Raw genomic sequence first — 24352 nt, forward strand, 5'->3', positions numbered from 1 at the left:
CTTGAGCTCACAGCGGGCCAGCTCCCCTTGAGGTAGGGGCATGGGGCACAGGGCCCACATGGTTGCTCCCTCCCTCCAGGTCTCCTGCAGGACAGTGATAGCCTCAGTGGCTCCTACCTGGACCCCAATTACCAGTCCATCAAGTGGCAACCGCATCAGCAGAACAAGTGGGCCACGCTGTATGACGCAAATTACAAGGAGCTGTGAGTGCCCCGCCCCCTCTCCTGCCACCACATGGGGCATTCCCCACCCCCCACCCCCCAGTGTCAAGGCCCCAGACAGGACCTGGGAGCACACTGGGCACCACATGGGCCCCGGTTACGGGAGAGCAGCAGGCTCAGGGCAGAGCTAGGACAGGCCCTCGGGGTTTAGGACTTGTGGGCCTACCCACGGCCTCCTTAAGGAGGTGGTGTCTGTCAGGGAGGGGCCAGTGGGAGCCTAGGGAGGGAGAAGGGGGTGGATGGGTGTTTTCTGGCTCCTCCTCCCCCACTCCTTCTGCATTCCAGGAAGGTAGCAGGAAGCTGTGTTGGCAGGGCCCTCCCAGCAGCCCCCTCCCTGGGACAGAGGGCGGAGCAGGTGGGGGAGGACAGGCTGTCCGGGCGGGCATTCCGAGCTCTCCCTCTGTACCCACCCATGCTGGATTCAGCTTCCTGGGACCAGGCCAGCAGCACTGTTGGGACCACTCCCCTCACTGCTGCAGAGGTCCCGTGGGGGTGAGGGCAAGGCCCTTTGGACACTGCCAGGCCTGGGCAGGGTGGCTGAGAGCAGCCTTCTGGAGCTGGGCGCCCCAGGCTGTGTGGGCAAGAAGCCAGAAGCCCTTGAGGCTGGGTGGGTGATCCAGCTGCTGTCGTGGTTGAAGGCTCCCTGGAGGTCCTGTCAGGATGGGGGAAGAGGTCTTTGGGGCTCCCACCCTTATGGCCTGGGGAGGATCCCCCCACTCTTCCCACCATGCTTCCCAGGCCAGCCCTGCCATCTCAGGCCCTAAGGCCAGGAAGCTGGCAGCTGGGGCCCCCAGTGTACTTCCTGGGTGTTCCCCTAGGCCGGCAGGTGGGTGGAGCTCCAGGCCTTCTGCAGATGTTAGCCAAGCCCCCAAGCCTCCTCCCCCGAGTTTGGAATCATTTTCTGCCCATCTTCCTTCAGCGGGACCCTGGGCATCAGGAGCACTGCTTGTGCCTAGGGACCTGGGTGAGGATGGGCCCATAGTTGCCCCCTTTCCTGCCACCTGGTGGTCCCCCCCAGAGAATCCATGCTTGGCATCCTTGCCTAGCGACAGATGGGTAGACTGAAGCTGAGTCTCTGTTGCCCAGAGTGCCCCTGTCCTCACCTGGGCAGCTGGAGAAGTCAGGGCGAGGACTTCGGGGGCTTGAGCAAGCCAGTGGGCTGGGGCTGGGCCAGTGCCGAGCCGGCGCCTGGTCCCACCGTTTCCATGGCAACCAGCTGTCAGGCCCGTGAAGCTCTGCAGACCATCCCCTCTCACCCGGTCTCCTGCGAGGGAGGGGGCTTCAGGCAGCATTCTGGGAAGGAGCCAAGTGTGATGAGGGGCCGTGAAGCCCCCTCCTCAGGAGTTCACTCCCCTTGGGTGGGCCTCAGGGGTCTTGCCCCATGTGCCCCATCACCAGGGTGGGCTGGGCTCAGCCACACAGAGGAAAGAATATTGGCCCAAGAGTTGGCAAACCTGAGCTCAGATCCTTCTGGGGACTCAGTTTCCACTTCTGAGAGGTGGGGGGCAGCCCCATGCCTGGTCTGAGGATCCGGGGGATGGCTACTGGATAGGAAACCGCTCTGGAAGGCAGACACTGGAGAGGGATATTCCACGCCTGGCTTTGGCGGGGGGAGCCTCTGGCAAGTACCCTCCCCTGCCCCTAGGCCCATGCTCACCTACCGCGTAGACGCCGACAAGGGCTTCAACTTCTCGGTGGGCGATGACGCGTTTGTGTGCCAGAAGAAGAACCACTTCCAGGTCACGGTGTACATCGGCCTGCTGGGCGAGCCCAAGTACGTCAAGACGCCCGAAGGCCTCAAGCCCCTTGACTGCTTCTACCTGAAACTGCACGGAGTGAAGGCAGGTTTGGGGGCTCAGCGAGGATGGGAGGGGAGTGGAGGGGAGCCAGGAGTCCTTGGGGGGAGTTGAAAGACCCCAAAGCAAAGCCCCTTCCCAGCTGTGCTTCCTGATTCCTTCTCTGCCCAGTGATCCCAAGGCTACACCCCCAGCCCAGACCTTGGGATCATGACTGAGCTTTAACCCACTGAGCACCCCAGGTGCCCCTGACACTTGCCATTCTTCTAGAGCACCTGCTGCCTTCCCAGCAAAGCCCTGACTTCTGAGCTTAGCCCACAAAGGCCTTTGGGACGAGCCCTTCCCTGCAGCTCTGCCATCGCTTGTGCCCCAGACCTGTTGTGCCCATTCACCACCCCTGCTCTCCTGAGGCAGCTCCCCTTCTCTGGGACACACGGAGACTGCCCATTCTACCCCTCCTCTCCTGGCAGACTGCTCCTTGGCCTTTCTGTTCTCTCTGCTGCAGTCCTTAGTCCTTGGGGACAACTGTCCTGAGGCTCCTTCTCTGGGGTCTTTCTAGCGCCTCTCCCCTAGGAGTTGTTGATTTGGAGCCCGTGAGCTCCCTGGGGGCACATGGCTGCCTGTGTTTCCTTCAGGGCAGGGATCCAGGCCGGACCTGGCCTTGGCGCAGCTCAGCCATCACTCATGGAGGGGCTGCAGGGACGTGGGTGTGGGAGAGGGTCTGGGGAGTGTGGGGGTTTGGGTGGGAGCGGGTATTGATGGAGGTCAGCTTGGGGGACGTATGTGGAGGTGCGGGCCGTGTGTCCGTGGAAGGCTCGAGTGGGTGCGTGTGGAGCTGGGAGAGCAGGGTGACTGTGCCCTCACTGACGGGAGGGCCATGCTTCCACTTCTGGGGGAGCTCTGGCTGGGCCAGGCCTGGGCTGAGCGGCTAAAGGGAGGCAGAACCAGGCGGGGACCCTGGCCCAGATGGGTCACCGGCCTCGGCTTCTCCCGCAGCTGGAGGCCCTGAATCAGTCGATCAATATCGAGCAGTCCCAGTCGGACCGGAGCAAGCGGCCCTTTAACCCTGTCACGTGAGTATCTGACCTTGGGGGTTGGGCGGTGGTTCTAGATGGGCTGGCCAGCCCTGGAGCTGGCCTGGGAGCCTAGGGGGGCCATGGTACCTGCCTCCTACGCATTCCTGACTGCGGGCCTGGCTCTTCGAAGCCACCTCCCCGCCTCCTGAGTCCCTGCTACTCCTCTGCAGGGTCAACCTACCCCCTGAGCAGGTCACGAAGGTGACCGTGGGGCGCCTGCACTTCAGCGAGACCACGGCCAACAACATGCGTAAGAAGGGCAAACCCAACCCCGACCAGAGGTGAGTGGGCTGCGCCCGGCCCCGCCAGGCCCTCCAGATCTAAGCAGGAGGGGCAGGAAGACGCTGCCCACTGTCACAGTGTCCCACACACTGACCCATTGTACAGAAGAGACACCTGAGCCTCACACCTAAGGCTAATGGACTTAGCAGCTCCCTAGAACCCTCCCTGGGGTTCTAGCAGCGGGTCTTGGGGAACTTCTGACTCTAGTGGGGACTCGGGTTCTTCCACTGGAGGCTAAGGTGTTAATGCCCTCTTCCCACGGGGGGGTGCCGGGAGCCTGGGCACTGTACCCCAGACATGGGATGGGGGCAGGTGGGGCAGGACCCTGGGTGCCTCTAAACCCCTGTGCACCCCAGGTACTTCATGCTGGTGGTGGCCCTCCAGGCCCACGCACAGAACCAGAACTACACGCTGGCTGCCCAGATCTCAGAACGCATCATCGTGAGGGTGAGGGCTCCCTCCTCCTAGGGGATCAAGAGCTGGGAAAAGCAGCACCCAGGAAAAATACCGGGGTTCTGGGGAGACGGGAGCTAGAGTGCTGATCCTGCTGGGCCCTAGCTGGGTGACTTTGGGCAAGTTCCCATCCTCTGAGCCACAGTGTCTCCTTCACAAGGGTGGAGGTGGACAAGGCCTGGGTAGCCCTCTGAGATCTTGCAAGGGACTGAAAGGTGCCACAGTGCCAGGGGCAGTTTAATTTGGGCGTGGTGGGGTGAGGATCCTGGCCTGGAGCTAGAGGGGTGGCTGCATGGTTTCCCCTTTTGCCAGGTCACTGCAGGTCCCCCGTTCCCTGGGACTGATCCAACCCCACCCCCAATTTGTGGTAGGCCTCCAACCCCGGCCAGTTTGAGAGTGACAGCGACGTGCTGTGGCAGCGGGCGCAGGTGCCCGACACTGTCTTCCACCATGGTCGTGTGGGCATCAACACGGACAGGCCTGATGAGGCGCTGGTCGTGCACGGCAACGTCAAGGTCATGGGCTCTCTCATGCACCCATCGGACCTGCGGGCCAAGGAGCACGTGCAGGAGGTGGGGGCGGGGCTGTGGATGAGGGGCAGGACTGTGGGGCAGGGAGAGCTGCGTTCCCCGCAGGAGGGGCGGACGTCGTGTGGGGGCGGGGCCCGTGGAGGGGCGGGGCCAGGTGGAAGGGCAAGTTGGTGAGGGAGGCAGGCCCTAGATTTCTGCGTCACTGGACCCTGGTGCTGCAAGGTCTCCGCCGCACCGCGGAGCCGAGGCCGCTTCCGTCTTGAGCTCCAGGGCCCACGTTGGCTGGGGAGGGGTTCAGTCTCGGTCCTGGTTTCCGCGCAGGTGGACACCACCGAGCAGCTGAAGAGGATCTCGCGCATGCGCCTGGTGCACTACAGATACAAGCCGGAGTTTGCCGCCACGGCGGGCATCGAGGCCACGGCGCCAGAGACGGGTAGGGACCGGCCTGCGCGGACTGGGGCTGGGGTCCAGGACCCGGCAACCTCGGTCCCCAGTCACCCCGCCCACTGTCCCAGCCAGCTGGAGACCCCACTCCCAGGACCCCCTCCCCCTGACTCCCTGGAATTCCTACCCAGGGAATCCTTCCCTTTAGAAACCCGGCCCTCAGCCCTTGGAAAATCGCCACACACACACACACACACACACACACACACACCCACCCACCCACCCCGGCCCCACACACACACACACACACACACACACACACACACACACCCCGGCCCCGGGTGCCGGGTGGCTACCCACCTTGACACCGGAAGTTTCAGAATCCTAGTCCTGGGATCCTGGGCTCCTTAGGTGAATCCTGCCTTCATCTCTGCCCACTTCCACTGGGATCCTTCCTCCCAGGAGTCCACCATTACTCCAGTTCGGGGAACCCCACACCGGAACTGGGGAACAGAGCCCCCTGCTCCAGAGCACCTTGGATCCCAAATCTCTGGTCCCCAGAATTTGGCCCTCCTCAAACTGGGCCCCCTCCTTACATGCTGGTTCTGTGGGTGTTCTCCACCCTCCCCCCACCAACCCCCCAGGTGTCATCGCCCAGGAAGTGAAGGAGATCCTGCCGGAGGCCGTGAAGGACACTGGAGATGTTGTCTTTGCCAATGGGAAAACCATAGAGAACTTCTTGGTGGTGAACAAGGTGTGCGGGGGTGGGAGGATGGGGTGGGGGCAAGGGCCGGGGTGGGGCCGGCTGGAGGGCGTTCCAACTCCAGCTTCGTTCAACTCCCGCGCAGAGGGTGAGGGCAACCCGGTCCTCACTCACGGTGTGTCCAGAGCCTCCTCCCCACCCCTCACGGAAGGGGGTGAGCGTTCCGGGGCCCGGGGACTGGCGACACTCTGCTTGTGTGGTCCACAGCAAGAGGAAGCTCCCTGGGGGGTTATTTTCCTCCCCTTGGAAAGAAGGTTTAGGGCTTCCCAGGTGGCTGTCGCAAAGCTTAAATGTGGCTTATGGTGAGGATGAAGTCCTGTGCTTTGGCTTGGGCTGAATAGTGAGGAGCCCAAGCCTGAGACCCCACGTTCATGAGATCAGAGAGGCCGGCACCTCCGAGAGACAGTGTTCTGACGGGGGTTAGGGGTGGGAAGCGCAGTTCTGATGGGCCAGATGGCCCAAGCAACAGGGCAGAGGTGGGGGTGCCGCTTGGAGGCAGACAGGGGGAGGCGGGGGCACTGGGGCTGGCCTGGGTAGGAAAGCGTGGAGGGCACCCCCCCCCCACTCCCCGTCGCCAAGGGCTCCCGGGCACTGACCTTGCCCGTGGCCCGCGGCAGGAGCGCATCTTCATGGAGAACGTGGGGGCCGTGAAGGAGCTGTGCAAGCTCACCGACAACTTGGAGACGCGCATTGACGAGCTGGAGCGCTGGAGCCACAGGCTGGCCAGACTGCGGCGGCTGGACAGCCTCAAGTCCACCGGCAGCTCGGGCGCCTTCAGGTGCGGGCGTGGGCCAGGCAAGGGGACACCCCCTTCCCGGAGGCACCTCTGACCCTGGCCCTCTTGCTGCAGCCATGCGGGAAGCCAGTTCAGCCGAGCGGGCAGTGTCCCCCACAAGAAGAGGCCCCCCAAGGTGGCCAGCAAGGTGAGGCTGGGGGCAGGTGGGAGGCAGGTTGGGCTGGGCCCTCCTCTCCAGGCTTGCCGACCTCGAGGGCTCCTCTCTTCCAGCTCTGGAGCTCTCTGGCCCTGTTTCTCCTTCCTCTCCCTTCCTCTCCCCAGCCCCCACCCCCCACTGTAGGAGTCAGTCGGCCTTAGCACCCCCACCCCCAGCAGAGCCCACACCAAGTGACATCATGGGCTCCCTAAGTCTGGGCCTTTTCTGCTTCTTCCCCCTTTCCTCTCGGTCCTCAGCCATCTTCTGTGGTCCCAGACCAGGCCTGCATCAGCCAGCGCTTTCTGCAGGGAACCATCATCGCCCTGGTGGTGGTCATGGCCTTCAGGTGACTTGTGCTCTGGGCTCCAGGGGTGGCTGGCTGGGGGACTTGAGCTGCCCTTGGGGCCAGGCGTGGAGGAAGAGGAAGATGTGGCTGGGAGACGATACCTCCCTGAGGTTTCAGGGAGGGAAGAGGGCCGCCTCTTTCTGTCCTGTGGCCCTGGGGCTGGGGAGACCTGTGGAGAGACATCACTCATTCCCGAGCCCAGCCCCTGGAGCCAAGGACCACAGACCCTGCCCAAAGGAGAGGGCCAGGACCGTGGCTCCAGCTCTAACCGTGGCCCTTTTTTGTGGCTCCCAGCGTGGTGTCCATGTCCACACTGTATGTGCTGAGCCTGCGCACCGAGGAGGACCTGGTAGAAACCGATGGGTATGTCCCTGGAGGCCTGGCTGCCGGCCAAGCTGCCAGGACAGGAGGGCTTTGGTGGGCAGCCTGGGGGCAGAGGAGCCGTGGAAGCTGTCTTCTCTGATGGGGACGGCACCTTGGCTCTCAGCCTGCTGGGGCTTGCAGGGGTGGGTGGGAAGGTCTCCCTGGAGGAGGGGCAGCCATGGTCCCCGCTGAAGCCAACATTTCTACTCAGTGCTCCTCGAGGTAGCTGGGCCTCTGCGAGTCAGGGGGCATCTGAGGGGCCCAGGTTGGAAGGGGGGAGTCGGCGGGGATGGAAGGCCAGGGCGGGACCCTGGGCTCTGTCTGCCCACTTCCACCTCAGCTCCAGGGCTCTCTCTGACCGTGTCTTTTCTCTCTCCTCCCCTGCACCTGTCCCCCTCTTTTTCCTCTCTGCCGCCCCTTAGCTCTTTTGCCGTGTCCACTTCCTGTCTTCTGGCCCTGCTCCGGCCCCAGCACCCTGGGGGGAGCGAGGCCATGTGCCCATGGTACGTGTCTGGACCAAGTGCCCTCCCTCCTTACCTCTGGCTCCTGGCTCCCTGCCTCTTTTCCGCCATCCCTGTCCACCTCTCTGGGACTCCCAGGCCTCCCCGACCAGGCTCTTGCAGTCCCTCTGAGCTCAGCCCACCCCTCCCCAGCAGGTCCAGCCAGAGCTTCGGGACCACCCAGCTCCGACAGTCCCCTGTGACCACTGGGGTGCCAGGCACACCACCCTCTCTGCTGCTGGGTGCGTGCCTGCCGTGGGTCTGGAGGGTGGGGATGGGGGCAGGGAGCTGTGTTCTGGGAGGGGGCTCAGCTGCCCACCTCTGGCTCATATAGCCTCTGGCTTCCTCAGTTACCACTGGCCTGACCAGCTCGGCCCCGGGTCCGGTCATCCCCACCTTGGACCTGTGCTCCAGCCACCCTTGCCCGGTCGTCTGCTGCTCCTCAGCTACTCCTAGCCCTACTGCAGCCCCTAGTCTTGGCCCCAGCTTTAAACCTGGCCATGGCCTCAGGCCCAGTCCCAGCCCCTCCACCAACAGCTCAGGTATGGCTCTCTCGGCTCCAGGGTTTGCGCTGAAGGGATTTTATAGGAGTCCAGAGAAAGGCCCCAAAGACTCATTGGGGGGAGAGTAGCCTGCAGCCCAGAATGAGGCTCTGGAGAAAGGTCGGTGGGTCTCCCTGAAGGGATAAAGAGGCAGATGGGGGGTCACCCAGAGTCTGGTGAAGTCCTGGAGAAAGCCAGACAGGAGGCAGCCAGGTCCCTCTTCTCAGCTTACTCCTCATTCTACCCACAGGCCCCAGCCAGATGGCTTTGCTGCCCGTCACCAACATCAGAGCCAAGTCGTGGAGCCTGTCAGCCAATGGTATTGGCCACTCCAAGCATCCAAAGAGCTCAGAGCCTCTGGCCAGCCCTGCGGTCCCCTTCCCTGGAGGGCAGGGCAAAGCCAAGAACAGCCCCAGCCTTGGTCTCCACGGCCGGACCCGTCGAGGGGTCCCCCAGCCTGGCCTGAGCCCTGCTCAGCCCACTCAGGCCGGGGACCAGCCAGGTACTTGCCCTACTCGTCCCCCCGCCACTGCCACCATGTCAGCTCAGCCAGCAAAGCTCACTGGTCTGGGCGCATCTCAGCCCGGTCGGCGGAAGGCCTGGCGCAGGACTGTCCACAGACATCTGCTGGGCATTGCAAAGTCCCGCCATCAGGCCAGGAGCCTATGTAGCTCTCCTCCTTCAGGGCTCACGCATCCCTGCAAGGAAGGGATCATCCCCGTAGGTCAGAGGGGGAAACCGGAGCTGGGTCGTGTGGCCGGGCAGCAGCAGACCTGGACTCCCACCCCACGTCTGCCTGATGCCAGGGCCCCGGATGTCACAGAGGCGGCCAGGGGCCTCCTGGGCTTCAGCCCGGTGGCTCTGCTCTTGGTAATGGGCCTCTTTATCAGCTTTCATTTGGTGGTTTTTGTGGCTTAAAGAAAAAAAAAAAAAGCTTTGAAACTGTGACTTGCTGAGATTAAAGTACAAAGTGATAGGTAAACCCCACCGGGGGCTGCTCACTGGGCCAACCATTTCCGGGGCCGCTGCTCTGTGGCTGGCTCTGTACAGGGTGCTTGGGGTGATGAAGACAGACATGCCCTGACCCCAGATGGCTCAGACACCTGAGAACACAGTAGTGTACTAGCGTGACGGGGCACTGAGGGGATACGCTAGCAGCTTGGTGACTGGGGAGGGCACTTCATCCAGGCTGAGGTGGGGAGGTGATCAGGAAGGCCTCTCTGGAGGAGGTGACATTGGAGCTGAGTCTCTGAAGGACCACAGGAGTTTGCCCAGAAGAGAAATGAGAAGGGTACCTTCCATCTTGTCTTTATCTGGTATCTGTCGGTGACCCCAAGGGCATACTGGATCCTGCGGGATGGGGGTAGGGGTCTTTGTGTGCCTGGGTTGTGCCTCATGAAGCTGAAAATGTGTCAGGTCCAGCAGATGTTCTGTGGGCCCAGCTTCCCCTTCCTAGGTTGGGGGGGCGGGGCGGGTCAGGCAGCAGCCAGCCCGTAGATGACCAAGAAAGCCTTATCTCCCTCACCTGCCACGTCACACCTCAGAACCCCCGGCCCAGCCCGCCATCTGTGGTGAGTTCATCCGCAGAAGGCCACAAGCCCTCACAAGTGGGGCACTGGGAGGTGTTTAACACTGGGCTCTTAGGGAAAGAGTCCTGATCTGTGGTGAATACTCCCACTGTGGCTAACTGCCGGCCACCAACGTCAAGCCGCCGAACTGAACATGGAGAGACGTGTTTGGGCTGTGCACGGGCTCCCGTATGCCTCTGGCAAGGGATATGAAGACCCATCCCTGCTCCTGGGGTTCGGGTTCTGCCGAGGAGGCAGACCTCAGGCTCATGGGAAGTGGCTCTTCGTAGTGCTGCCAGGGAAAAGGGTGGCGTGACCCTGGCCATTGTGCGTGGTCTGGAAAGAATAACCTGAAACTTAATTTATGCTAAGGTGTGAGTAACTGAATGCGAGCCTGGCAAGGACCGGCTTGGCTGCTGCTTATTCGTATCCCACCTTGTCACCCTCCTCCCTGCCCCCACAGCCTCTCTCCTTGCAGACCCAGTGCCCTCCCTGACCTCCATCCAGGTGCTGGAGACGTCAATGCCCATCACTTCCCAGTACTGCGCTCCAGGGGATGCCTGCAGGTGGGCCTGGCTCCCTCCCTTCACCCCAAGGACAGATTCCCTCAGGTGACATGAGCCCAGGCAGTGCGGAGGAGGAGGCCCGGATGTCCTCCCGGTCTTGTCCCCCTCCCCCACCCTGCCCCAAGGTGGGGCAGCCCCTTTCCATGGGCTCCAGTACAGACCGGGGGGCTGGGGTATCCAGGCAAGGGACTCCAGCAGGGTAGCCTTGGTCTCAGGAGCCATGTTTGCCCCCGCAGGCCTGGAAACTTCACCTACCGCATCCCCGTCAGCAGCAGCACCCCGCTGCACCTCAGCCTGACTCTGCAGATGAAGTGAGTGCCAGCTTGGGGCCTTGGCTGCCCAGGGAAGGGGTCTGAGGAGGGATGCTGACTTTATCCCTTGCTCTGGCTGTGCGACCCTGGCAGTCCCTGGGCTCTTCATCTAGAAACTGCTGTTGCGCAGGGGTGTGAAGGCCGTGGGGGATGGTAGATGGGAAAGGGCGGTCTAGGGCCTGACCGGAAGGGCTCATTTTCAAGCTGTGTGAGGACTCGTGGCTTGTTTCGGCAGGGCAGCGAAGGTGGCGTGGGAGGGCTGGCTGGGGGCAGGGCAGGTTGAGGAACTTGGAACCCCACTTCCCTGCTAACTGGCCTTCCCCCAGCTCTTCGTCTCCCGTGTCTGTGGCGCTGTGCAGCCTGATGTCGAAGGAGGAGCCTTGCGAGGAGGGGGGCTTCCCACAGAGCCTGCACACCCACCAGGACACCCAGGTAGGAGGCACCTGGGAAGCTGTGGGCCAGGCAGGCCCCGGAGCTTCATCATCCCTGCCACAACTGGGCCCCCAAACAGGTCAAGAGAAGGGGCCGGGAGGCAGAGTGATGGCACCTCCACAAGGGACCCTTTAGGCCATGGGCCTCAGGAGTGGAGCATCTCCCACTCCCTGCCCTGCCCAGAGTCCCGGGGAAGAAAACAGTTCCACCGGGACTAACCTGGGATGAACGCAGTGGTGGCCATGGGGAGAGTATTCTAGGGGTCTCTGGCAGGGAGAGCTAACCTTGTCTGTGCTCAGACAAGGAGAAGAGCCGCCCCAAAGTCATGTTTAATGAAGACGACACCTGCAGCATGAGGTCACTGGGGTCAGCTGGAGAAAGAAAAGAGGCCAGTGTCACAGCAGAAGGGCACGTGCAGAGGTGGGGAGGCCCGGGAGAGTGTGGCCTTCGGGCAGAGGTGGACATGTGGCAGCCTGTCCCACTAGGAGACGGGAAACAGGAGGAGCCCCGTCCTCAAGCTCAGGCTGGGCAGCGGCAAGGTTCAGTCCTCCCGTCTGGAAGACCCCTCAGGCTCCCTTGTGGAGGCCTGCCTCCTGCTGAGAACCAAATGCCCGTGACCCTTTCTTTGTCCAGCTCCTCACTGGCCACATGACCCGCATGGGACCCAAAGTTGTGATTTTCCGCGCAAGTGAAGGGAATGTCTCCTCACCAGTTTATGTTGGTTCAACGAAAATGTGTTGGGGTCCCTCTGTCCCAGGCCCTGTGCTGGGCCCAGCTTCGGGGACACCGCGGGAGGCAGGGGTGGACCCAGGCCTTGTCTTGGAAGAATGCACTCCCTAGCTGGGGAGAAAAGATGTGCAGAAAGTAACCTGAGGAGAGGCTGGGGGCGGGGGTGGTGGTGGCAGTGAGAGCATCCCAAGAGTCCCAAGAGGCGCAGGTGGTGGCTGAAAGGAGGGGGCGAGCCCAGCCAGCCGCTCACACCATGTGAAGCTCAAGCCCAAGTCCACGTATGAGGAGGCCACGTCAAAGTCTCAGCTGGAACATAGGCAAGCCTCAGGCTCCCCTGCAAGGGAGAGAGCACGACAGCGCGGGGACCCGTGTGTCAGTCCCCGCTCTGCCACGCAGTGCCTGTGATTTCAAGCAATAGCACAGCGTCCTCATCTGTACGCGGCGTCACCTTCTTGGGTTGGAAATACTTTGACGTGCCTGGAGTACAGCGGGGAGGGGAGGCAGCAAGAGAGGAGGCAGGGCTGCTGTGTACCTGTGGGTGCCCCTCAAAAAGTCTGCATAAAGGGGGGCTGCCTCCGCTCCCCAGAGCAGAACGTGCTCCCTCCCCTCTCTCTTCCCAGCTCTGACTCCAGCCTCCCTAACACTTGCCTTGGCGCCCAGGGCTGCAGTGACCATGCTCAGGGCTGCTGGTTGGGATAGGGCCCCGGGGCTGTCTTCACCCCTCCCTCTCTCCTCTCTCCAGGGCACCTCCCACCAGTGGCCAGTAACGATCCTGTCTTTCCGAGAATTCACCTACCACTTCCGGGTGGCACTGCTGGTGAGTACGGGCATGCCCTCTGCCCCCAGAGGTCCGGGCTCCTGCATCTCAAGTGTGGGGCTCGGGAAAAGGACATGAGGATTCCTGGAGCACATGGCAAGACTTGGGGCACGGTGACAGGTGATATGGCGGGGGGCAGGGGAGTGCTTCCTGCCCCGCGCCCCCAGAGCCACCTCACCTGTTCCTGCTGCCCTCTCACCCAGGGTCAGGCCAACTGCAGCGCGGAGGCCCCGATCCGGCCAGCCACAGACTACTACTTCCATTTCTACCGCCTGTGTGACTGAGCTGCCTTCCCCGAGGCGGCACCACAGCCGGGCCGGGGCCCCGTGCGCCCCTTCCACACTGGACGTGGCTGCGTTACCCTGGAGCTTGCCACCTGCCCAGCTCTCTGCTGTTCACTGGCACATCCCCTGGAGAGACTGATCTGGGCTTGGCCCTCCCCACGACTGGGGAAACTGGAAGTCCTCACACTGGAGTTGCTGTTCCTGCTGGTCGCCCCTCACGCGCTGCATGGGGAGCCAGGGAGACCTCGTGGGGCCGGGACAGGACCAGTCTGTCTGTGTCTGTTCAGCTCTGGTGGTTGGAGGACTGGCTGCAGGGGCCTTGGAGGCAAGGGTAAGCCTGTGACTGTCCAGAGCCTACCCGCCTACGCTCCCCTCTTGAGACTGTGAGCTGCCCCTCTTCTGGAGTGGGGACCTGCTGCCTTTGACTTGGCCGGAGCCCGAAAAGACTTGGCTGGATCCGTGAGTCTGCGGAGAATATATAGCTCTTACCCTCGAAGCTGCTCCCTGTGGGGTGGCGAAGTGGTGGATTTTTTGGGGTTTGACTGTTACGCTGGACTTGGGACTTTGAAGCTTTAAGTGTGGCCCAGGAGGTCTTTTCTCCCTGGGAGCACTGGCTCCCGAGAGCTCCCAGGGCAACTGAAGCCAGCCCTGGATGGGCCGGAAAGACTGATCATGTGCCTTACGTATACTTAGTGCCTGGCTGAAGCAGTGCGGGGGGCCAGGAGGCCCGGTTAGCCTTGGACCCTTGAACCTGGAGTATCCTGGAAGGGAAGTTCCCCGTGAGCCTCCCCCGCCCCCAATGAGTGTTGCAGCCCCACAGCCTGGGCTCCCAGGAGCTTCCAGAGCTTATAGTCACAGCTGGGACCCATCATTATCTCGGAGCAGAGGAGCGGGAATCCCTGCAAGGCAGCAGGCTGGTCTTGGCTGGTACGTGGGGTCAGATGGCGTTTGCTGTTATTGATGAAGTCATTACTAAGATGCACTTAAGCCGGGGCAGGAGTGGAAGGATGGAGAAGGAAAGGCTGGAGAGGTACCGAGCTCTCGGGAGACACTTCGCCAGACAGGGCTCTGGTCCGTCCCAGGGAGGCTTCAGACACCCATCCTGCTCCCAACCACCCCGACTCTGGCTTCTCCCTCCTCTCTTGTCTGCTGGCGACCTTGTCTCCCTAGATCAAGGGCTCCCATGTTGGGCTCAACGAGCCCACGGCTGGCAGGAGACTCCCATCTCCGCCCTCACCCCCTGGAGGTGGAGCAGTGGGCTTGTGTTGGCCGAAGTCTTAACTCAAGTGCCAGTGTTACAGGAACCGTCCTTAGTGGGAGCCTGGAGCGTTCTGAGGTCAAAGCCAGGCTCACCGAAGGAGTGTGGGAAGCATTTAGCCACATCTATGCGGGTTCAGTAAGGGGAACAGGAGTCGCTGCCCCTGCCCCGCGGTATTCTGCCACCTCTTTGGGAACCAGGCCTTACCCCTCTCCGACCTCTCCTTCTCAGCTCTGAATGGGAGACCTTTCTTTGGGGAGTGGAAATCTTTGAGAAGCCTGTGAGGCACAGGCCCCCTTCGGCCACGGGTCTCAAAGCACTTATCCTCAGGGGAATTGGGGGATAGGGACACCCCACCTCCCAGCTCCCTCCCCAGTGTGGCTCTGCTCCCTCATTCTGACATAGGAACTGCATGGCTCCCCACACCATGCAGGGGGCCGGACCTTACTTAGGACTACTCTGTTCTCTATCCCCCCCAACCCCCGCACTGGGTGGCGGGGGGCGACCCTCCTGAAATGCCTTAAAACTGGTGAGCCCCACCCTTTGTAATAGGATTCTGGGGCTTCCTTAGTGAGGGTGCCTGTCTGTGGACTGTGGCCCCTCAGTCCTTAACTGGAAAGTGACCCTCCACTGCCCCCTGGAGCCCTTCTGGACACAGCATAGCCCCAATCTGGTTAGCAGCTGGCTGTTTCCATGCCTGAGGAGGGATCCTCAGTGCGAGGATTGGGGCCAAGCTGGGGCTCCAAGCTGCTTGGGAGGTGGCGGGGGGGGGGGGGGGGTCAACCTTGGACCAAAGTTGCCTTAAGCCCATGAAGGTAAAAGGGCTTCAGGGAAGGGGAGTGGGTCACCTGCTGGAGGCTGACAGCTGCCCGGCTGGCACTGTTAAGTGGGAGTCTTGGCTCCCTTCCCTATGTGGGGTCCAGCAGCCAACCCTCCCTTCCTCTCTCCCTTTTGGCATTTATTCCTGTAGCCACTGGGCTAATCTCCCCCAAGCTTCAAGCTGTACATAGAGCCTCTCAATGCACGAGTCTCTGCCCGTATCGTATCCTCTCCCTCCACGAAGGCCTGCATGTGCATAGAGCGCCCCTCCCTCCCGGTTAACCCCCAACCCCCGTCCCTGAGTGCTGACTCCTCTATTTATCGTGTACCAACTCTGACTCTGCAGTGGGCAGAAGGAAGCAGCCCTGGGCCTGCTTTCTTCCTGCTCCTGTTCTTTTCTTCCGAAGTAAATATACGTATATAAATAAATGTAAAAATATGGCTTTGTATCTGACCTTGCCTCCCCATCTCTTCTTGGGACTGTTGTGGTAGGAGACGGAGTCATCTGTGGGGCTCAGACCAGCTGGACTCTCTGGGGCTCCTGGGCCAGACGGATGCCTTGTATCCCCTTATCCTTCTTAGCTTCATGCTAGGCTTGGGAATAGGACTCAGCAGCCCCCTCCCCTAGCCACATCCCATGGACCTACTGCTGCCCCACCCGGGTTAAAGGAACCATCCTAAGGTAAAACAACTCTGGGGACACGCTGAGCCTTGGGAAGGTCCCCAGCACACAGAAGGGTCGCAATATTTAGAGGATGAGATTGGCTCAGGGTAGACTTGATTGGTGCCAGTTCCCAGAGAAGTCTGCTCTAAAAACAGCAGATAGGCCTGGCCTCTTCCTATCCACGGAGCTTTAAATTCCACGGACAGACACCCCTCACATACCCGCCTCACCCCTCAGAGACAGAGAAAGCAGGGATTCCCAGCAGCAGGAACCAACTGAAAGGCAGAAGAAAAACAGGAAGGGGTGGGACCGGGGAAGTCACCTGAGGCCTGGCACCACTCCACTGCCCTCCCACCTCTGCGGAAGGGGCACCAGACGGGGCGGTCACATATCTGCCTTTATTGGGAGCAGTGGATGGGACACTTTCAGCAACAGTAAAAAAATTAATTTACAAAAGCAGGAATTCAGTGAAGCCGCCTGGCTGGAACCTGAAAGAGGAGAAGAAGGTATCAAAATGAGACCGATGACCCTTCTTTCCACCTCCTCTTCTCACTGGGCCCTGTGCTCCTGGGGCAAGGGCTGACAGGCCCACTGCTCCGAAGCTGGGCCACCAAAGCCGATTCTCTGTGACCTATTCGGTGGATTATCTGCAGCAAGGGTTTTGGGTTGTTTTTTTTTTAAATCACTTAGTCAAGATTTATTTTAATGACTGAAAACATTCAAACTGACCACAATGGTAATCCTTGCAGCCAGATTCTGACCCCCTTTAATCCATTCCCAAGCAGCCTCACCAGATCAGCGGTGTATGACATACAAGGAGGCAAATGTCTAACAGGGGAAGACTGCGCCCTCAGCCCTACACAGTATATCCCAAAGCCCGATCAAGGCCCTGGGCAGTGTGCAGAACTTAGAATCACAACACAGGGCACAGATCCTCATTTGGGACAGGGAAAGAGGCACACATGCCTGGTATCCCTCTCCACTCTGCAGTCTGTCACCATTAACCAAAGTGTTGCACAGGCCCGAAGACCCCGCTAATGGGGATGTGGGAAACTTCTCTAGTGCCCACCCTGTCTCAGCTCTTACCCTTGGGAGCTCATACGTAGATGCCAACCCAGAGCAGCAGGAAGAGGACTCCAAAACCCATGAAGAGCGAGGCCACCAAGGAGATGAGGAGCTCTTTGTAGATATCCCGTGTGTATTTGGTGGAGGTAACCTCATAACTGGCAGGGTGATTAAGGAGAAGCAAAGGGATGGACTGGGTAGGACAGGAAGCCCGGCCAGTGCAGCGCCAGGAAAAAGGTACACAGTGAGCCTTCCAGAAGGCTTGCCTGACTCAGGGTAGCCAGGAAGTGGGGCCTGAGAGCTGACCTGACTCTGTTGCTTCATACCAGCCCTCAACCAGCCATGAAGAAAATCAGGCCCAGAGGGGTTAGGTCACTTGCCCCAGGTCACACAGCTAGCGGACAGTGGAACTGACACTAGTCTGCAGATCTCCTGCCACCTGAGCATTCCCTTCTTTTGCCACTTTTCCAACTTCAGATCCCCTATCCCCAACCTCCAGCCCAGCCAGGTCTTCTGTTCACTTTCCTGGAAATCTGAAGAGCAAAGTAAGCTCCCCTGAACTTGGGAAATAAGGCCAGCACCTGACCTTGGACATCAACAGCTTTGCTCCAACCTCCTTACTTTCCCCCTATTCCCACACCAGAGCAAAACCGGCAGCGTGCATGTACCCAGCACAGTTTCTCCCTCAGTTTCCCCACATTGCTAGTTCTGGCCTCACTGGCTGCTCAGTAAAAGGATACACGAAGAACCAGGCCGTAAAGAACATGCCAATGGCCAACAGCACCACGGTCAGATGAGGGAAGACAGCAGGGTTCACTGGGCTGGTGTATCTGCTCATGGCCTCGAGCTCCTAGGGGACGGCATGAGATCAGAGCTATCAAAGAATCCCAGGACTTCAATCTGAGGTGGGGGGAGTATGAGGTCGTCAAGGAGCCTCCTCCTTCTAGGACTGTTAAAGGTCTGTTCCTGCCTGGGAAATATAAAAGTCCTCCAGAACCAACATCAAGCAATTCCATTTGGAAATGATATCAATGGTATCTTAAACTAAAGGTGGAACTTTTGCTTTTTCAATATGAGAGAGGAATGGCAGCTCAGAGTCAGAGGCTGACACAGAAGGTGACTGATTGGCTATCCATCGGTGGTCCCTAACATTTTTTGAGACCACTGATGACTATGAAAAAAATGTGATAAAAAGTATGGACCCCCACCCGGGGTAAACCACAAGCAAGAAAAAGTTTGCCTGTAATTTTAGAAACTCTATGGACCCATGTCTGTAGACACCAAGCTCAGAATTCTGCTGTAATTCAGAGCCTGGGCTGGGACCCAATCTCAACTTCTACACCTGTATTCTTCCCACTACGCTATTAATGGAATCTCAGGCTCTACTAGGAAAGACTTCAGTTAATAATCTGGCTCTACTGAATATCACGAGTCTCAGTAAAACAGTTATAATAACACCACTCACAGAGTTGGTGTATGATTTAAGAAAGATGACAAACGTCAAAGCAACTAGCTCACTTCTTGGCATAGAGTAGTCGTTCAAAAAGTGTTTGTTTCCTTCCCAGGCTTACAGGGAAGATTATGAGGTAATGCTTGTGAAGGAGGGCTGTAAACGGTAAAGTTCTGTACAAATGTTGACTTCCATTGTCACTCCCCAGCCAACGCTCCTAATGTCCAGAACATAACAACTCTAGAGAAATAAACTGACCCCATTGTTCTAGGAGACACTGGAATTCAATTCAGTAAACATTTATGGGCTCCCTCCCCCCAAAAATGATAAAGACAATCGCTGCCATTCATTGGGCTTCCAATTGCAGGCCCTGTGTTTGGCACTGGGAATACAAAGATGAATAGACATCATCCCAGAGCTAGAGGCACGTCAGATGGTGGTCACTAGGAGGCGTGGCAGATAACAAAGAAGTCCATGACATGTGGCAAGAGGTCTGTACGGAGGCTGTGGGAGCTCCCAGGAGAGAGCCGCCAAATCGGCCGTCCACCACCAAGAAGGTTGAACATCTGCCCTGGGCCTCGTAGGATGAGTAGGAGTTCAACAGGAGGAAGAAGTTTCCACATAGAGATAACAGCTTAATCACAGGCGACAGAGATAAAAGCTCAAGGTATTAGCAATGCACCTCACACGCCTCACCCCTTAAACGTCAAGAGATCAAAACCTCAGCCTAACGAATCCCAGGCAAGGGGCTTCCCTTCCCGCCCCTAAGCCCAAGCCGGAGGATACAGCAGCCTCCGGCTGTCTGGATCTCGGGCGTCTGAGGCCTTCGCGAGAGAAACCGAGTGTGGAAAGGGCCCCAAGGGGTCCTCACAGCCCCGTCCAGAACGCCCCTCAACCCCCTCACCATCTTGCCAGGCACGGGGTCATCCGCCGCTCCGCCACCGGAATAACACGTCGGCAGGGGCAGGCGCACTGTCCTGCGGAAGAGGAAGTGCCTCCCCCGCGAGTGGCATTGTGGGATTTGTAGGCCTGTGGGTTAGGGCGTAGAGGGGGCTACGGCCTGTGGGCGCCCGCTGTGGAGCTGGGGCAAGGGTACCCCCCCGAGCCGCTGAGAGGGTTCGCTCTCCCCGGCGGGACTGTTTGGCCCAAGGGAAACTGGCCGAGGGGGTCGGGCCCGACCTCACACTTCCCAGGAGGCTGTGCGCGGCGGCGGTCACGTGACGGGAGCGCGGGCTTTGGAAGACGGCGGAGCGCGACAGGATCCGCGGCGGTGCTGAGGTGGGTGCGGGGCTGAGCAGCGTCCTGGGCAGCACCCGACCCAGCGCTACTGTCGAGGCCTCACGCTCCAAAGGCCAGGTGAGACCCCGTGGGAAGCGTGTCCGAGGGCGGGGGGCGGTCCCCCTCACTCTGGGTGTTGGGGCGGGGGCCGGGGGGCCGTCTGCCGCGCGCGGGGCGAAGGCCAGAGCGCGGGCCCGCCACCTTCCCGCTCTGCGACTCGGACCGGTCGCCTAACCTCCCTTCATGTGTGGAAGGCGGGAGATAGCTTGCACTCTATGGGGCCGTTGGGTATTTTGACCAAGGTCCTGGATGAGGAACATTTTGGAGACTTCACTGGTTTAGACCCCTTTCCCGCCTGCCGCTGTTGGGGGCTGCGGGGGGCTGGCCGGCCGGCAGGCACGGACCCCTCGGTAAGCCTTCTAGCAAAGCAGCCGGCCTGAGGCGGGACCCGACGATCGAGTGGCTTCTGCGGGACGAACGGTTCCGGGCACCCCGTGTATGGCAGGAGCCAGAGGATGGCGGGAGGAGGGCACGGCTGAGCAGCAGTGAGAAAGGGCAGGACTTCTCCCGGACTGTGAAGGTAGGTTGGGAAGCAGAGCACGGAGGATCTTGACACCAGGTTGAGTGTTAGGACTTAAGTGGAAGCGGGGATTGTAGCTTTATGATGCTTTAGAAAGAATCCTGAAAAGTGGGAGCAGCGAAAAGGTCTGGTGTCATCTTTCTTGGAGTGTTGGACGCATGCCACCGGTGGACACACGATGGCTTTACTTATTTATTAAGATTTTATTTATTTATTTGAGAGAGAGAGAGAGAGAGCACGAGAGGGGAGAGGGTCCGAGGGAGAAACAGACTCCTTGCTGAGCAGGGAGTCTGCTGCGGGGGCTGCGGGGGCTCTGTCCGGGGACTCTGAGATCATGACCTGAGCTGAAGGCATTCGTTTAACCCACTGAGCCACTCAGGTGCCCCACACGATGACTTTATTTTATTTTTTATTTTTTTTATTTTTTTATTTTTTTATTTTTTATTTGTCAGAGAGAGAGCGAGTGAGAGCGAGCACAGGCAGACAGAGTGGAAGGCAGAGTCAGAGGGAGAAGCAGGCTCCCTGCAGAGCAAGGAGCCCGATGTGGGACTCGATCCCAGGACGCTGGGATCATGACCTGAGCCGAAGGCAGCTGCTTAACCAACTGAACCACTCAGGTGCCCCACACGATGACTTTAAATGGCATCCAAAAAATCCTTTTTAGCAGTCACACATTTGACACTTAAAATATAACTGATATGACACAGGCATTACTGCTTAAGAGGAGTTCTCTTTTTCAACTTACCTTCGTTTTTAAAGCAATGACGTCCCTTTAAAGAAAATATGTGGATGAAAGTACAGGTTTTAGATGGGAGTGGCGAAAAAAATCTGTGAGGGTGGTTTGGGTCTGACCGAAGTTCGGGAAGCACAGCCCTAGGAAATACTTGTAAAGGGGCCCGAACCACAGAAGTGCCACGTGGGAATAAGCAGCTCCAGCTTGCCAGCTTCCTAGATCCGAACCGAGGGTCGGGTAGGAGCCATGGAGTTCACGCTTCAGACTTAGTGGTGGGGAGAAAATACAAAGGGAAAGAGTTAAAATTTCTGGCAACATCGTGGTAGGAGTAGAAACCAGGTGCAGTGCTGAGGGGACACTGAAGGGAGACTTGAGCCGTAATGTGTGAGAAAGCCACGTAACTCTTGTTCGTGTATGTTCTTTGCCAGTCCTCCTTAGGGCTGCCGTATCAGTCAGGATTCTCCAGAGAAACAATAAGGTATAGGATATGGACAAATGTAAGGAGATTTATTTTAAGGAATTGACTCAGGTGATTGTAGAGGTTGGCAAGGTTGAAAAGGATCGGGCTGGCACACGGGCTGGAAACTCATGCAGGAGTTGATGGTGCAGTCCTCAGGCAGAATTTCTTTTTTTTTTTTAAAGATTTTATTTATTTATTTGACAGAGAGAGATCACAAGTAGGCAGAGAGGCAGGCAGAGAGAGAGGAGGAAGCAGACTCCCTGCTGAGCAGAGAGCCCGATGAGGGGCTCGATCCCAGGACCCTGGGATCATGACCTGAGCCGAAGGCAGAGGCTTTAACCCACTGAGCCACCCAGGTGCCCCTCAGGCAGAATTTCTTTGGGAAACGTTATTGCTGCCAAGGCCTTACGGCTGATTGAATGAGGCCCACCCATGCGATGGAGGATAATCTCCTTTGCTTAAAGTTAACTGATGATGTCACAAAATTACCTTCACAACAACACCTGGATTGGTGTTAGAGGAAATAACCGGGCGCCGCAGCCTAGCCAAGTGGGCACATAAAACTAACGGGCACCACTGCTAAGAGGCGGGGAGCCAGAGGAATGGGTTGGGATGTTCAGTGACTGGCATAAAGGTACAGAGGAGGAATGTATGAGTTGTCAGTGAGTTGGCAAGAAGATAGATGACTTCTGTTATTTGGCCACTGTGCACATTCAGCTTTGTATTGTGGTTGCTTTTGTACTTGTGTCATCTCTGTTTAGCCAGTATTTGCTTGTCCTTTAGGGCTTGGTTCTGTCATTATGGTCCCTGGGTTCCTCAGGCCAGGGTAGGCACTGTCCTCCGGACTCGTGGGGTCCTCGATGCCCACACCAGTGGTAGCCCTTACTGCGTGCGAGCCCTGTTGCTGCCTTATCCATGAAACCTTAAGTCCCTCAACACCAGCAGCATCTTATTCCTCTTAACACCCAGTTTTTTCCTCCGATACCCAGGAAGCCTTACTATTAATTGAGTGGCCTCACTTGCTAGAGGGTAAGTGTTTTTTGCTAATGGCAACCTTCTCTCGTTCATCTTCTCATCTTCTGCGGTTCCATATTGGCGTCGTCCTTGTTGTGCTGTTTGTTCGGTTGAAGACACGAAGTTGGTGAGATACAGCAGCGTGATCCTTTGCATCCTTTAAATTCCTCCTCTTCTCACTTTACGCCTTTCTTTTTCAGCTGTCCCTCCTCTGTATTGCTATGGGAATTCAAGGCCTGGCCAAACTGATTGCTGATGTGGCCCCTGGTGCCATCCGGGAGAATGACATCAAGAGCTACTTTGGCCGCAAGGTGGCTATTGATGCCTCTATGAGCATTTATCAGTTCCTGATTGCTGTTCGCCAGGGTGGGGACGTGCTGCAGAATGAGGAGGGTGAGACTACCAGCCACCTGATGGGCATGTTCTATCGCACCATCCGCATGATGGAGAACGGCATCAAGCCTGTGTATGTCTTCGACGGCAAGCCGCCGCAGCTCAAGTCGGGTGAGCTGGCCAAACGCAGCGAGCGGCGGGCAGAGGCGGAGAAGCAGCTGCAGCAGGCTCAGGCCGCGGGGGCCGAGGAGGAGGTGGAAAAGTTTACTAAGAGGCTGGTAAAGGTCACCAAGCAGCACAATGACGAGTGCAAGCACCTGCTGAGCCTCATGGGCGTCCCGTACCTTGATGCGCCCAGTGAGGCCGAGGCCAGCTGTGCCGCCCTCGTGAAGGCTGGCAAAGTCTACGCCGCGGCCACCGAGGACATGGATTGCCTGACCTTTGGCAGCCCCGTGCTAATGCGGCACCTGACTGCCAGCGAGGCCAAGAAGCTGCCCATCCAGGAATTCCACCTGAGCCGGATTCTGCAGGAGCTGGGCCTGAGCCAGGAGCAGTTTGTAGATCTGTGCATCCTGCTGGGCAGCGACTACTGCGAGAGCATCCGGGGCATCGGGCCCAGGCGGGCCGTGGGCCTCATCCAGAAGCACAAGAGCATCGAGGAGATTGTGCGGCAGCTTGACCCCAGCAAGTACCCGGTGCCGGAAAACTGGCTCCACAAGGAGGCCCAGCAGCTCTTCCTGGAGCCCGAGGTGCTTGACCCAGAGTCTGTGGAGCTGAAGTGGAGCGAGCCAAACGAAGAGGAGCTCGTCAAGTTCATGTGTGGCGAAAAGCAGTTCTCTGAGGAGCGAATCCGCAGTGGCGTCCGGCGGCTGAGCAAGAGCCGCCAAGGCAGCACCCAGGGTCGCCTGGATGATTTCTTCAAGGTGACTGGCTCGCTCTCTTCGGCTAAGCGCAAGGAGCCAGAGCCCAAGGGATCTGCTAAGAAGAAGGCAAAGACTGGGGCAGCAGGGAAGCTCAAAAGGGGAAAATAAATGTGTTTCCCCTTCTAGCGCCTTGACCCCAGAATGTCTGCCTTCTCGCATCCTCAGGAGCTAGCGCTAGAGAGACCCCTGGGGGCGGGGAGGGGATTGCATTGCTTCTCTAGCTCTAGGCGTCTCAGTAGTGCTTTTCCCTTTTGTACTTGATCTGATGACCGGAACGCCGCAGAGCTACTTTGTTTTCTTCTTTTTTAGCTCAGGAGAGTGTGTCCCGCTCAAAACAGCTCTCAGGCAATCTAAGGGACACTGAATCTATTGTTAATGAAGAGGGAGTGGGAGATAAACCATAGAGACAGCCGACGGGACAAAAGTGATTTCCTGGCTGGCCACCTGGTGGCTGACAGGAGTGGGTGGTGGCACCAGACTGCGCTCATCTCTGGTTCAGCCTTGACCCACCCTGTGGGACAGTCATCAGGAAGACTGAGCCTTAACAAGTTGGGGAGAGCTGCAGAGAACTAAGAGGGCAGGGAGAGCTGGAGTCCCTGGAGTTGGCAAGAAGGGTCCGATTACTGTGTGTCCTGGGGTGGGGGCAGAAACTTGAACTTGCTATGTAACTTGAGTCTTCACAGTGGTTATTTAGAGGCGCAAGATGGCGAAATTCTAATGTCCTCTCTGAGGCAGTCAGCAGAGTTGAGACTTGGGGATAAGATGCTATTTTCATGTGCTGTATTTGTTTTTGTTTTAAAGATACGAGAAAAGAGTCAATAAAATTATAAAAACAAACCAGAATGTCATGTTCTCTGACAACGTTTGAAAACATCTCGAG

General features: G+C 58.7%; 3 protein-coding genes and 1 pseudogene across 8 annotated transcripts in view; 2 read left to right on the forward strand and 2 right to left on the reverse strand.

The window, feature by feature from the left end:
* Positions 1-15426, forward strand: part of MYRF (myelin regulatory factor) — a 32622-nt gene extending 17196 nt beyond the window's left edge. For 3 of the 6 annotated variants that reach the window (XM_032356942.1, XM_032356937.1, XM_032356943.1), the window contains 21 exons: positions 80-203; positions 1867-2062; positions 3014-3090; positions 3264-3374; positions 3732-3822; positions 4200-4400; positions 4680-4791; positions 5387-5496; positions 6123-6283; positions 6356-6428; positions 6695-6783; positions 7078-7146; positions 7569-7649; positions 7800-7888; positions 7997-8188; positions 8439-8690; positions 10220-10322; positions 10559-10633; positions 10960-11065; positions 12537-12611; positions 12815-15426. In XM_032356942.1, coding sequence (XP_032212833.1) covers positions 80-203; positions 1867-2062; positions 3014-3090; positions 3264-3374; positions 3732-3822; positions 4200-4400; positions 4680-4791; positions 5387-5496; positions 6123-6283; positions 6356-6428; positions 6695-6783; positions 7078-7146; positions 7569-7649; positions 7800-7888; positions 7997-8188; positions 8439-8690; positions 10220-10322; positions 10559-10633; positions 10960-11065; positions 12537-12611; positions 12815-12895 — 2468 coding nt within the window. In that variant the 3' untranslated portion in view covers positions 12896-15426. The remainder of the gene's footprint in view (positions 1-79; positions 204-1866; positions 2063-3013; positions 3091-3263; positions 3375-3731; positions 3823-4199; positions 4401-4679; positions 4792-5386; positions 5497-6122; positions 6284-6355; positions 6429-6694; positions 6784-7077; positions 7147-7568; positions 7650-7799; positions 7889-7996; positions 8189-8438; positions 8691-10219; positions 10323-10558; positions 10634-10959; positions 11066-12536; positions 12612-12814) is intronic. The other 3 variants (XM_032356939.1, XM_032356940.1, XM_032356941.1) reach the window with 3 other exon arrangements.
* On the reverse strand, positions 290-1513 carry LOC116598313 (annotated as a pseudogene).
* Positions 15427-16015: 589 nt separating the features above from the next.
* Positions 16016-19175, reverse strand: TMEM258 (transmembrane protein 258). Its single transcript, XM_032356950.1, has 4 exons — positions 19056-19175; positions 17442-17551; positions 16723-16859; positions 16016-16124 (listed from the first exon to the last, which is right to left on the reverse strand). The coding sequence occupies exons 1-3, from the start codon at positions 19056-19058 to the stop codon at positions 16733-16735; spliced, it is 240 nt and encodes a 79-aa protein (XP_032212841.1). The 5' UTR covers positions 19059-19175; the 3' UTR covers positions 16016-16124; positions 16723-16732.
* A 125-nt stretch (positions 19176-19300) lies between these two features.
* Positions 19301-24330, forward strand: FEN1 (flap structure-specific endonuclease 1). The gene is made up of 2 exons (XM_032356948.1): positions 19301-19507; positions 22417-24330. Exon 2 carries the CDS (start codon positions 22438-22440, stop codon positions 23578-23580), a length of 1143 nt encoding a protein of 380 aa, XP_032212839.1. The 5' UTR covers positions 19301-19507; positions 22417-22437; the 3' UTR covers positions 23581-24330.
* The last annotated feature ends 22 nt before the right edge of the window (positions 24331-24352 follow it).

Source organism: Mustela erminea, chromosome 9 (assembly GCF_009829155.1).
Source record: "Mustela erminea isolate mMusErm1 chromosome 9, mMusErm1.Pri, whole genome shotgun sequence".
Taxonomy (NCBI): Eukaryota; Metazoa; Chordata; class Mammalia; order Carnivora; family Mustelidae; genus Mustela; species Mustela erminea.

What these genes read in the sequence shown, in the direction of transcription:
- TMEM258 (XM_032356950.1), bottom strand. An exon ending in TTTACGGCCTGGTTCTTCGT is followed by an intron (nt 16,860 to 17,441) that starts GTATCCTTTTAC and finishes TCACCCTGCCAG; the next exon opens with TTATGAGGTTACCTCCACCA.
- FEN1 (XM_032356948.1), top strand. Translation starts at nt 22,438, where the DNA reads ATGGGAATTCAAGGCCTGGCCAAACTGATTGCTGATGTGGCCCCTGGT.